We start from the raw sequence: 12,798 nt of genomic DNA, 5'->3' as shown, positions 1-12,798 counted from the left end.
ACAGCAGTAACACCAGGTGTTGGCTTTTGGTCACTTTGCTAGGTGCATTACATGGATTTATTTACGTCTTATAATTGAATGAGGATTAACATCTTAAGTTTATTGGTCACTTGCATTTCTTGAAAAGACTTTATTTGTTGCAAAAATAGAACAAAGTTTGTGTATACTCTCCACTGGACATGAGTGGAGTTTAATAAATGTTTTCCATTATCATAGCACAATGAATGAAACCAATCTATTAACATGAAGCATACCATCCCATAGATGCTTCCTTGAACCTTTTTTTTTCTTCTCAGTATACCCTGGAAATCACATTAGTTCACAGAAATTGTTTGTTCTTACAACTGCATCATACCCCATTGTGAGGGTACACCATAGTTTATTCAACCCTTTTCTTATTATGAATGGGCACATAGGTTGTTTCCAGTATTTTTCAATTACAAACAGTGCTGCAGGGAGAAACCTCCTTATGTGTGTATTTATGTACTTTCAGAGGGGTATCTTCAGAGTAGATTCTTAGGAGTGAGATAGCTGAGTCAGAAGGCAAGTGCATATGTAGTTTTTGTTCTTTATTATCATGTATTGGCAAGGGGAATGCTAGAAGGCAGTTTTTTTCTTGGAATTTATTTTTTGAAGAAGCCAGGCCATTTGTTCTGTAGATTTTACCACATTCTGAATTCTGCTGAGGCATCTCCCATCTGTCACTTAAGCTCCTTTTCCTCCTGTATCAATCTAATACATTGATAATTAGATTGCAAAGTGTACCCATGTCCAGTTGTCCCTCTTTTGATGTTAAGAGCAAGAAGTGATCGTTGCCTAAATCTCAGGTCACTGTGTTCTGGTGACCTGTACTCTATGCCACTCACTGGACAACTTCCACAGGGACTGCTCCCCTGGCAGCCAGAACTCCCCATCTCGTTTCCTAGTCCCATGTCTTTGTGTTTCTCAGGTATGTCTATCTAAGGATTTATCAAAATCCTTTTGTTTTCATCTGTGCATGCTTCTTGCAAGGTCCTTAGAGGTTCGCACCAAGTGTCATGGTGGTTTGATGAGCTCCTATTGCAAGATAGTATTGCATAATCAAAAGTATGGACTCTTGAGCAAAACTGCCTTACTGTATGTGACCTTTGGTAAATTTTTAATCTCTCTAGACTTCAATTTCTAATCTGCAGAATGGGAATAACAATATCTCACAGAGTTGTTCTGAGGATTAGGTGATTTTAATACATAGAATGTTATCTGGCTCATAGTAATGAGATACCAAATTAACCATGTGCGAATCACTTTCCTAGAGACAAATGTATACTGAGCACCTACTATGGTGATTACAGTAGTTTCCTTACGAGTCTTCCGGCTTTTTCCTTTCAGTTTGTTTTCTAAATAATCCTGTTAAATCATATCTTGTCCTTCAGAACCATCCCATCTCACACAGACTATCCAAACTCACTGTTGGTCACTTCAGTTCAGTTGCTCAGTCGTGTCCGACTCTTTGCGACCCAATGAATTGCAGCACGCCAGGCCTCCCTGTCCATCACCAACTCCCAGAGTCTACTCAAACTCATGTCCATCGAGTTGGTGATGCCATCCAGCCATCTTATGCTCTATTGTCCCCTTCTCCTGCCCCCATCTCTCCCAGCATCAGGGTCTTTTCCAATGAGTCAGCTCTTCGCATGAGGTGACCAAAGTACTGGAGTTTCAGCTTTAGCATCAGTCCTTCCAATGAGCACTCAGGACTGATATCCTTTAGGATGGACTGGTTGGATCTCCTTGCAGTCTAAGGGACTCTCAAGAGTCTTCTCCAACACCACAGTTCAAAGGCATCAATTCTTCAGTGCTCAGCTTTCTTCCAACTCTCACCTCCATACATGACCACTGAAAAAACTATAGCCTTGACTAGACGGACCTTTGTTGGCACAGTAATGTCTCTGCTTTTGAGTATGCTATCTAGGTTGGTCATAACTTTGCTTCCAAGGAGTAAGCGTCTTTTAATTTCATGGCTTTAGTCACCATCTGCAGTGATTTTGGAGCCCCCAAAAATAAAGTCTGACACTGTTTCCACGGTTTCCCCATCTATTTCCCATGAAGTGATGGGACCAGATGCCATGATCTTCGTTTTCTGAATGTTGAGCTTTAAGCCAACTTTTTCACTCTCCTCTTTCACTTTCATCAAGAGGCTTTTTAGTTCTTCACTTTCTGCCATAAGGGTGGTGTCATCTGCATATCTGAGGTTATTGATATTTCTCCCGGCAATCTTGATTCCAGCTTGTGCTTCATCCAGCCCAGCATTTCTCATGATGTACTCTGCATATAAGTTAAATAAGCAGGGTGACAATACACAGCCTTGACGTACTCCTTTCCCTATTTGGAGCCAGTCTGTTGTTCGATGTCCAGTTCTAACTGTTGCTTCCTGACCTGCATAGAGATTTCTTCATGACCCAGATAATCACGATAGTGTGATCACTCACCTAGAGCCAGACATCCTGGAATGTGAAGTCAAGTGGGCCTTAGGAAGCATCACTACGAACAAAGCTAGTGGAGGTGATGGAATTCAGTTGAGCTATTTCAAATCCTAAAAGATGATGCTGTGAAAGTGCTGCACTCAATATGCTAGCAAATTTGGAAAACTCAGCAGTGGCCACAGGACTGGAAAAAGTCAGTTTTCATTCCAATCCCAAAGAAAGGCAATGCCAAAGAATGCTCAAACTACCACACAATTGTACTCATCTCATACGCTAGTAAAGTAATGCTCAAAATTCTCCAAGCCAGGCTTCAACAATACGTGAACTATGAATTGCCAGATGTTCAAGCTGGATTTAGAAAAGGCAGAGGAAGCAGAGATCAAATTGACAGCATCCACTGGATCATCGAAAAAGCAAGAGAGTTCCAGAAAAACATCTATTTCTGCTTTATTGACTATGCCAAAGCCTTTGACTGTGTGGATCACAATAAACTGTAGAAAATTCTTCAAGAGATGTGAATACCAGACCACCTGACCTGCCTCCTGAGAAAGTTTTATAAGACCTGGGTATATTCAGCACTTTGAGATACACAAAGGAGCACTGATTCTGGAAGCTCATAGATACAAAGTTTGAATCTCAGATGTGCTTCAAATTGATAGGCTTCAAATTTTTTAAGCTTTACCTTTCTCAAGCAAAACATGAGTGATAATATTATCTTATCTGTACAGATTCTATCCTTTATAAATGCTGGTGCTTCGCAGGAGTCTTTCCTAAACACTGTCCTGGGGAAATCTTAAAAACTTCCAAGATTTCCGTTGCATGGGCTGCTCACTTCCAAAACTTGGTAGCCAGGCCAGATGGCTCTCTGGAGATACAGACTGTAATATTCATCTCCCAACTGGAACAACCACTCCTGGATGTTCAGCTGACTCCTGTATATCATTATTTCAAATTGGAACCCAAGTTTCCTTTTCACATTCTCCTTCCCACCCACACCAAAATGTTCTCCTGTTTTGCATCTCAATGAGTGACACCACTATACACCAAGCTGATTTCCTGCATTCACTCTCCTTTCTTCTCTCATCCTTAAATGTAAAACTAAGCACTAGCCACCTCCAGTCCACCTTCTATAAAGCTCTTACTTTGGTCTACTTTTCATCTCTAGTAGTTCAGACCATCATCTTTTGAATTATTTTAACAGGTACTCTTGCTGCCACATTAGCTTCCTACCAGTGCATTTTCCACAACACTTCAAATGACTAATTTGTTCATTTGATAAATATTTTAAATGTCTGTTAGTCTTCCAGGCACTGTTCTAGGATCTGGAAATTCAGCAATTAAAAAACTTTCTGCCCTAATACAGGAAAAGACATTAAACTATCCAGGTGGCCCAACAGTAAAGAATCCACCTGACAATGCAGGAGACTCAACAGACGCAATTCAATCCCTGGGTTGGGAAGATCCCCTGGAGTAGGAAATGGCAACCCACTCCAGTACTCTTGCCTGGAAAATTCCATGAATAGAGGAGCCTGGTGGGCTACAGTCCATGGGGTTGCAAAGAGTTGGACACAACTGAGCACATGCACACATAGTAATATAAGTTGTTACGGAAACAAAGGTGATAAGGACTGTTAGCCAGTGAGGCAAGGTTGCTATTTTTAAACATGGTGGTCAGGAAAGACTTTCCTGAAAAGTCATCATTTGAGTAAAGATCTGAAGGTGAGGGATTGAGCCATGTAGAATTAGTGGAAGGATGGACGAACAGCAAATACACAGGCTTTGACACAGGAGACTGTCTGATGTGTTCAAGGAAAAGGAAACTTCTTGGCTGGAGTAGAGAGAATGTAGAGAGCCATAGAAGATGAACTCAGAGAACTAGTGTGGACCTAACTATGCAGCGTTTATAAGGCTTTGACTATGCCAAAGCCTTTGACTGTGTGGATCACAATAAACTGGGGAAAATTCTGAAAGAGATGGGAATAGCAGACCACCTGACCTGCCTTTTGAGAAACCTATATGCAGGTCAGGAAGCAACAATTAGAACTGGACATGGAAAAACAGACTGGTTCCAAATAGGAAAAGGAGTACGTCAAGGCTGTATATTGTCACCCTGTTTATTTAACTTATATGCAGAGTACATCATGAGAAACGCTGGGCTGGAAGAAGCACAAGCACACTGGACATGAGTTTGGGTAAACTTCGGGAGTTGGTGATGGACAGGGAGGCCTGGCATGCCACGGTCCATGGGGTTGTAAAGAGTTGGACACGACTGAGCGATTGAACTGAACTGATAAAACTTTCTGGGGCCAGGCTCCTGCCCCTCCTATTTTACTTGGTAATTTTGAAGGTTGTGTAATCGGAAAAGTGTTGCTTGAGTTGTCTTGTGACAGCTCTGGGAATTCACTCCTGTATTGAGAAGTTGTACATAGTCCTACAACCTGTATTTCAGGGTTGAAATGAAAATATTTGTCAATCACTCTGCTTTTTACATTTATAGATCAGATCAGTCGCTGAGTCATGTCCGACTCCTCGCGACCCCATGATTCGCAGCACGCCAGGCCTCCCTGTCCATCACCAACTCCCGGAGTTCACCCAGACTCATGTCCATAGAGTCAGTGATGCCATCTAGCCATCTCATCCTCTGGCGTCCCCTTCTCCTCCTGCCCTCAATCCCTCCCAGCATCAGAGTCTTTTCCAATGAATCAACTCTTCGCATGAGGTGGCCCAAGTACTGGAGTTTCAGCTTTAGCATCATTCCTTCCAAAGAAATCTCAGGGCTGATCTCCTTTAGAATGGACTGGTTGGATCTCCTTGCAGTCCAAGGGACTCTCAACAGTCTTCTCCAACACCACAGTTCAAAAGCATCAATTCTTCGGCGCTCAGCCTTCTTCACAGTCCAACTCTCACATCCATACATGACCACTGGAAAAACCATAGCCTTGACTAGACGAACCTTTGTTGGCAAAGTAATGTCTCTGCTTTTGAATATGCTATCTAGGTTGGTCATAACTTTCCTTCCAAGGAGTAAGCGTCTTTTAATTTCATGGCTGCAGTCACCATCTGTAGTGATTTTGGAGCCCAGAAAAATAAAGTCTGACACTGTTTCCACTGTTTCCCCATCTATTTCCCATGAAGTGGTGGGACCGGATGCCATGATCTTCATTTTCTGAATGTTGAGCTTTAAGCCAACTTTTTCACTCTCCTCTTTCACTTTCATCAAGAGGCTTTTGAGTTCCTCTTCACTTTCTGCCATAAGGGTGGTGTCATCTGCATATCTGAGGTTATTGATATTTCTCCCGGCAATCTTGATTCCAGTTTGTGTTTCTTCCAGTCCAGCGTTTCTCATGATGTACTCTGCATATAAGTTAAATAAACAGGGTGACATTCATAGAGGCTATACATTAATAACAATACACGGATCCTTGTTACATTTTTATCCACTGATGGGCTGGGTTATATACTGTCAAAACGTTTCTGCCTTTCAGCTTATAGCAATTAACGAGAGTAGTTACCCAGCTATGTTTGTAAATATTTCCTTGTGATCTGTTAGTCAATCGATATCACCAGTAAGCAAGAGAGACTCCCTGCCGCAGAGGGCGGGACTGGGCTGGAAATGGTAATGCCTTCGGACAGCTTCCTTTCCATGACAACGGTTGCTGTGGTGACGACTACGCCTTCCCATTGGTCACTGCAAAGCTTACTGCTGTTCCCCGGCAGTACGTCATTGGCTGGCGTTCCGCAATGCGCAGGCGCAGGGCTGTAGCGGCCGTAAGTGAAGCGTCGCGAAAGAGAAGGAAGGCGGGAGTCCCAATTGAAACCGAGGCTGACCAGGCCGCTATGGCGGATTCTCCGTGGGACGAGATTCGTGAGAAATTCCAGACTGCACTGGCCTTATCACGGGTGGAACTGCATAAAAACCCGGAGAAGGAACCGTACAAGTCGAAATACAGCGCCCGGGCGCTGCTGGAAGAGGTTAAGGCGCTATTGGGACCCGCTCCTGAGGACGAGGATGAGCGACCGCAGGCCGATGATAGCTTGGGCGCGGGGGAACACGCTTTGGGGCTGCCGGCTGAATTGGTGGAGGCCGAGGGGCCCGTCGCCCAGGGAGCAGTGAGGCGAGCGGTTATTGAGTTCCATCTCGGGGTGAACCACATTGACACCGAGGAGTTGTCGGCGGGGGAGGAGCATCTGGTAAAATGCCTGCGGCTACTGCGCAAGTACCGACTGTCGCACGACTGCGTCTCCCTCTACATCCAGGCGCAGGTGAGAAAGATGCGGGCCCGTTGCTGTTGGCCGGAGGCCAGTGGGTGGAGAGGGGCCTCAACTCCTGCTGAGACCAAAGGCAAACGTAATAAGGCACAATTTGTCCCCACGTTTTCAAACCTCTGTGGTAAGCGGCTTCCAAACTCCGTCTCCATCCTCTTCGCTTACTCCTTCATCACATTGCTTCACTTAGTCGTGGTCAACGCATCGGTTACCCAAGACCCTCCTACATTGTAAATGCTCTTTCCAACCCTCCACCTTTCCAAATCCAGTTCATTCTATTAAGAAAAACCCGAAGTAATTTGTTTATTAATTTCAGATCTCAAGGAAATTGTAGAGAATAATTAGAGTGCATTCTTAATTTGAAATAAGATGTCTGTCTTGCCATAGTCATTCGTTTGCTTCTCAGGGAATTCCTGCCCACTCTTCAAAACCGATTTCAAGATTCACTTCATAGTTTTACTAACTTTCTTTGGATCGTTGTATTCTGAACTGACTTCCTCCTAATACGTTTGATTTCTTTAATACTTAACTGTTTCGTATTTCTCTGGTGCTTGGTTTATTAAGAAATAAATCTGACGTTCTCGTTGGGAACATAACAGTTCAGAATACAAATATGTATGAACTTTTGTGTCACGTTCTTTGCTTAAGTTAGCTCACAAACCCTTACGTTCAGTAGTTCCAGTTCCTAGTATATGTGATCCAGGGAACATTTACCTCAGTTGATCTTAGTAGGTCTCAGAGTTAAAAAGGACATTGTATAGGACATATTCTGTTATCATGGCCCAATTAAATTAAAAGCTACAAAATAACAGGAACTATAGCTCTTTTTTGCTTATTATTTGTAATCTCAGTCCCTGGCACATAAAAGACCATTTTTGGTTTGTTTGTTGAGTGGATGAATGATCTAATGAAATCCATAAGATGTTGAATTCAAACAAAATCTCAATTATTTGAAATTTTCTTCAACCATTTGGCTTCCTAAGATCTTGCTGCTAAGTTGCTTCAGTCGTGTCTTACTCTGTTCGACCCCATAGATGGCAGCCCGCCAGGCTCCCCCATCCTGGGATTCTCCAGGCAAGAACACTGGAGTGGGTTGCCATTTCCTTGTCCAATGCGTGAAAGTGCAAAGTGAAGTGAAGGCGCTCAGTCGTGTCCAACTCCCAGCGACCCCATGGACTGCAGCCTCCCAGGCTCGTTTGTCCATGGGATTTTCCAGGCAAGAGTACTGGAGTGGGGTGCCATTGCCTTCTCCTCCTAAGATCTTAATGAAGATTTTAAAAATTCCTTCCCTATCTCAAAAATAGAAACCTTCTTTTTTTTTTTTTTCCTACCTTTTTTCCTTCAATGAAAGCCTCTCATCCTGAAAACAAAAGTTTTTCTTTTAGCAACAAAGGCAGCAGAGGAGAGGCTCCTCTACCTTTTCAACACGCTTTTTCATAATACACAGGCCTCTACAAAGCACCTAGTAAGAAAGCCAAAGGATAAGATGTTGCATTTCTTTTAAAATAATTTATGTAATATAGGTCTCCAGTATTTACTGTACTTTTGTGACTTTTAATGTGCATGTTCTTAAGTATATTAATATCTCTGAAATCAGGATCCATCTTACAGCTGATTGATTTTATGTCAAAATTTACTTGGCAGTGTTTTCTTGTTGATACATAAAATAATTGTGTCTTAAAAATTGTAACATCTTACATTCAATGATTTACAGCATTTTGAACAGCCAGCTTTTTCTGAATGGTGAATTATTATAGATATTTTTACTAAAACCAGGAACAAAATCTTGATTAGAAGTTCTGGCCATTGCAGTAATATAGAAAGCAAAAAATAGTATCAATCTTTTAAAATAAAAATCATTTTTTTAATGTGATTTATGTATACCTAAAGTCATCAACTATAAAAGTCTTAGAACTGTTTGATGAAACAGGAGGTTAACAAAACCAAACCAGGAGGTTATATGGTAAATATATAATATCAATAGTATTCTGTCTATAAGCAATAATTTGTTAAAAGTGTTATTTTTAGAAATTACATTTACAAAGGGTGGGATAATAGAACTGATAATCTTAAAAGAAGTGATATACCATGTTCCTCAGTGGCAAGATTATTTAGATTCGGCTTATGCTAGTCTGTTTCTGAAGTCTACTGCTCAGCTGATCTGTTTATTACAGGGGCCTTTTATTACATTTAATATTTGCTTTGATGAGAGATTTGACCTTACTAATATAAAGCAGACTGAAAGGATGGTATAGAATAATTGTATCACATTGGCAGAGATTATTAAAGATATTGATTGCATTCATTTTTGGAGAAACTATGAGGAGATGGATACTGTCCATTAGCATAATTATTGGTGGAAATATAAATCCATAGAACTTTCTGGAGATCAGTAGGTATCTGAGTCAAGACTTTGACTTAAAAATTTCCCGTCAGTATTGTAAAATAATATTGAGACAGGTATGCAAAGGTCTGTTAACATGGATGTTTGTCATATCGTTGTTAATTTAAAAAAGAAAAGAATAAAATAAACATTAGTGAGTAGCTTTGTAGTTAAATAAGTACTGGTACATCCACATAGAAGAGCAGTATGCAGCCTTTAGAAATGATTTATGTTGGTTCAGAAATACACACTTGCATTATCATGCTGAGCAAAATTTAACTTGACAAATTAGTAGATTGTTCTCCCCACTGCCAGGACATATATGTTTAAGGAGGACCTCAGCTTTACTGAGGTACAGCAGACATATAGTAAACAGCAAGTATCTAAGTATACAATTTGATGAATTTCGACATCTCTGTATTCCCATGAAACAGTCACGGCAATCACAGTAATGATCAGATCCATCACCACTAAAAGTTTCTTTGTGCAGGTGCATTTGTAACCCCTCACTCGCTCCTGTATTCTCTTTTCCTTCTTGCCCTCCTCCCCCACATTTTCTAGAATTTCATAATGGACTTATATGGTGTATGCTTTTCTTTTGTCTGACTTCTTTCACTGATCATCATCATTTCATTGCTGCATCAGAGATAATCTTTTTTCTTTTTTTTTCTTTTGTCTGTTAATATGGTGAATTACATTGATTGATTTTTCTAATGTTAAGCCAACCTTTCTTTCCTGTGATAAACTCCACTTGGAGATTTTGCCAAGCCAAAGTTGGGTCAGATATTACCCTTTTTATGTACTGTTGGATGGAATTTGCTAAAATTTTGTTAGTATTTTTTGTATCTTTGTTCATGAAGGATCTCAGTCTGTAGTTTCTTGTTATGTCTTTGGTATAGAGGAACTATTCTTTCCTCTTTGTTTTTCTGGATGAATTTGTGTAGACTTGGTATTATTTTTTCCTTACGTGTTTGGTAGAATTCACTAGTAGTACTTCTTTAGCTGTTTTTGATTCAGTTTTTTCCCTTACCTATTCTGTTATCCCAAGGGCAGGAACATGGTGATGCTCTGTGAATGATACAGTACTTTCTGATATATTATGGGATTTATATTGTAAAAATAATTAGCACATCAAAAAAAAGATTACCTCTGTGGAGGAAACACTGAAGCAAAACATTAACAGTATTTTGAAAAGTCAGGTCAGTTTTAGATCCCTTGCATGGTCCTTAACTTCAGGACCTCAGTAAGTTATGGTTCAGAAGGAAAACCTGTGTCATTTCTAGACACACTCTAGGTCTCTACTTGGTTTCAGATTTACACACCAGAGTTGGTGCTTTCTGTGGCAGAGCTTACCCTGGATCTAGCAGCCTAAATGCATCACCATCCCATCTAAATAGAGTAAATGTGGCTAACTAGTTCCTGGTAGTAGATACTTCTCTAGTTAGGTACAGTCTGCTGGGTTTGCGTTTACTGGTGTCATGGCCAAATGGAGTGTCTCAGACGAAAAATGAATTGACCCAGGGGGTGAGAAGAGGTAACTTGTGGATTCATTTCTGAATTTAAGAAATGAGTTTTAAGGGAGATTATATACTCTTGAGGCTGGATGGGCAGAATAATCATTAAATTAGTACTGAATCTTTAAGCTTCCCCAGGGTACTGCAAAGAAATACAGAGGAGAGAATTGCCCCATCTCAGTAATTTATCACCATAACCTACCTGCAGCTCTAGACACTGAGAACTGATCAAGTCACTTAAAAAAAAAAACAAAAAACTAGAATAGGTATACTATGTAAGGCCATAGGACCAGAGGTCTATGTTCCAGGGCAGTGATCATATTACCTTTAAACTGTAGGATTTCGAAACATTTTTTTGTGTCTGCCACATGCCCCTTTTGCAGTCTACTGAAGCCTGTATTTCATGAAACAGAATAATAATTTTAAATGTATAAAATAAAATGTAGAGGGTTGCAAAAGAAACCAGTAATATTGAAGTTATCAAAATATTTTTAAAAACAAATGTATGATATAGTGATATATAAGGTTCCTTATGAGTCCATTAAATAACATGTTTTTAAATATAATTTTAAAGTATTATTGAATATTAATGATAGTTTGAGATATCTGTGAGCTATAATACAAAGATTTTTTTCACTTCTATAGACCACAAAACCCCAGGTACTGTAACACTGTTACATTTTGTTTCCTGCCTTCATACCTGAAAAGAAAAATGCTAAATTGTAAGAGGATATAGTGAAAATGACTTTGTAATGTTTCCCCATCCACATTCATAGACTCTGAATTCTCTTCGTGGGTAACTTGTGGGTTCTTGGGCCAAGGTTAAGAATTTGCTTTAAAAACATTGTTTCCTTATCCTGTTCCCTTCTCTCTGGGGGAGTAAGCAAAAAAGATGGTAGAAGCCCAGCCTCAGCAGAATCCCTGTGCCTGAAAGACTGTCCTGAGGGTTGGGAGGCTGACTAATCCCATTGTCTAAGCAGGAGCTAGTCTTCAGCACAGGCCTGATTTGCCCTATGATAAAAGAGTTGTGTAGCAGAGGGAAAACTGACTTAGTTTTTAAAATGTAACATTGTACCCCCAAATTCAGCAGCTTGAAACTTAATTACTGAGATAACAGGAATCCAGGCTGGCTTGCCCCTAGCTCAAGGTCTGTCATCAGACTATTGGCCTGCTGGGGCTGCGCTGGAAGGTTTAACTAGAGAATCCGAGCTCAGTTGTGTGGTTCTTGGCAGGATTCATACAGGCTGTTGGTCTGAGGCCCTGACTGTTGACTTCTCTTAGTTCCTTGACACCATAATGTGGCTCAAAATATGGCATTTGACTTCCCTCAGAGAGAACAGCAAGAGGGAGCACCCAAAATGGAACCATAGTGTTTTGTAACTTGATGTTGGAGGGGACCATCCATCACTGTTGCCGTGTTCTGTTTGTTAGAAGCAAGTCCCTAAATCTAGCCCAGACTTAAAGGGAAGAGATTGTACAAGGGCACGAACACCAGAAGGCAGGAATCATTGGGGAACCCAATTTAGTGACTGTCTCCTGTTCTTCCCCGGTGGCTCAGATGGTAAAGCATCTGTCTGCAGTGCAGGAGACCTGGGTTCGATCCCTGGGTCAGGAAGATCCCCTGGAGAAGGAAATGGCTACCCACTCCAGTACTCTTGACTGGGAAATCCCATGGATGGAGGAGCCTGGTAGGCTACAGTCCATGGAGTCACAAAGAGTCGGACATGACTGAGCGACTTCTCTTCCTCTTCTTCTTCCTTCCTCCTGTGACATAAGGACAATAGTATTATGAATAATTAATTCATTGTTAATCAGACACTAGTACTATTTAGGTAAGCATTGACTTTGAAACTATGAAAACTACTTTATTGGATGATTTATATTGTCATTTTTTTCTCTTTTTATTTTCCAGAATAACCTGGGTATCTTGTGGTCTGAAAGAGAAGAAATTGAAACTGCACAAGCTTATCTAGAATCATCCGAAGCTCTATATAATCAGTATATGAAAGAGGTATGTTGCATGTCAGATAAATTTTAATCTTTGATTGAAACTAGTTAAGAATTGGTGAAGAATTCCTCATTCCTAATATTACAATATGACTTTTCAGTGTGCTTTGGGATGTCTTTATACAACTGTCTATGTGGTCACCTAATAGCTAAAATTATTTAATATTTT

General features: G+C 40.6%; 1 protein-coding gene across 1 annotated transcript in view; it reads left to right on the top strand.

Annotated features, from left to right (window-relative positions):
- Positions 1–6,228: 6,228 nt before the first annotated feature.
- Positions 6,229–12,798, top strand: part of KIFBP (kinesin family binding protein) — a 62,196-nt gene continuing 55,626 nt past the window's right edge. Inside the window, exons 1-2 of the mRNA XM_005911233.2 lie at positions 6,229–6,722; positions 12,535–12,633. Coding sequence (XP_005911295.2) covers positions 6,297–6,722; positions 12,535–12,633 — 525 coding nt within the window. The 5' untranslated portion in view covers positions 6,229–6,296. The remainder of the gene's footprint in view (positions 6,723–12,534; positions 12,634–12,798) is intronic.

The sequence above is a fragment of the Bos mutus genome, chromosome 28 (assembly GCF_027580195.1).
Source record: "Bos mutus isolate GX-2022 chromosome 28, NWIPB_WYAK_1.1, whole genome shotgun sequence".
NCBI lineage: Eukaryota > Metazoa > Chordata > Mammalia > Artiodactyla > Bovidae > Bos > Bos mutus.
This window is presented reverse-complemented; position numbering and strand designations above follow the sequence as displayed.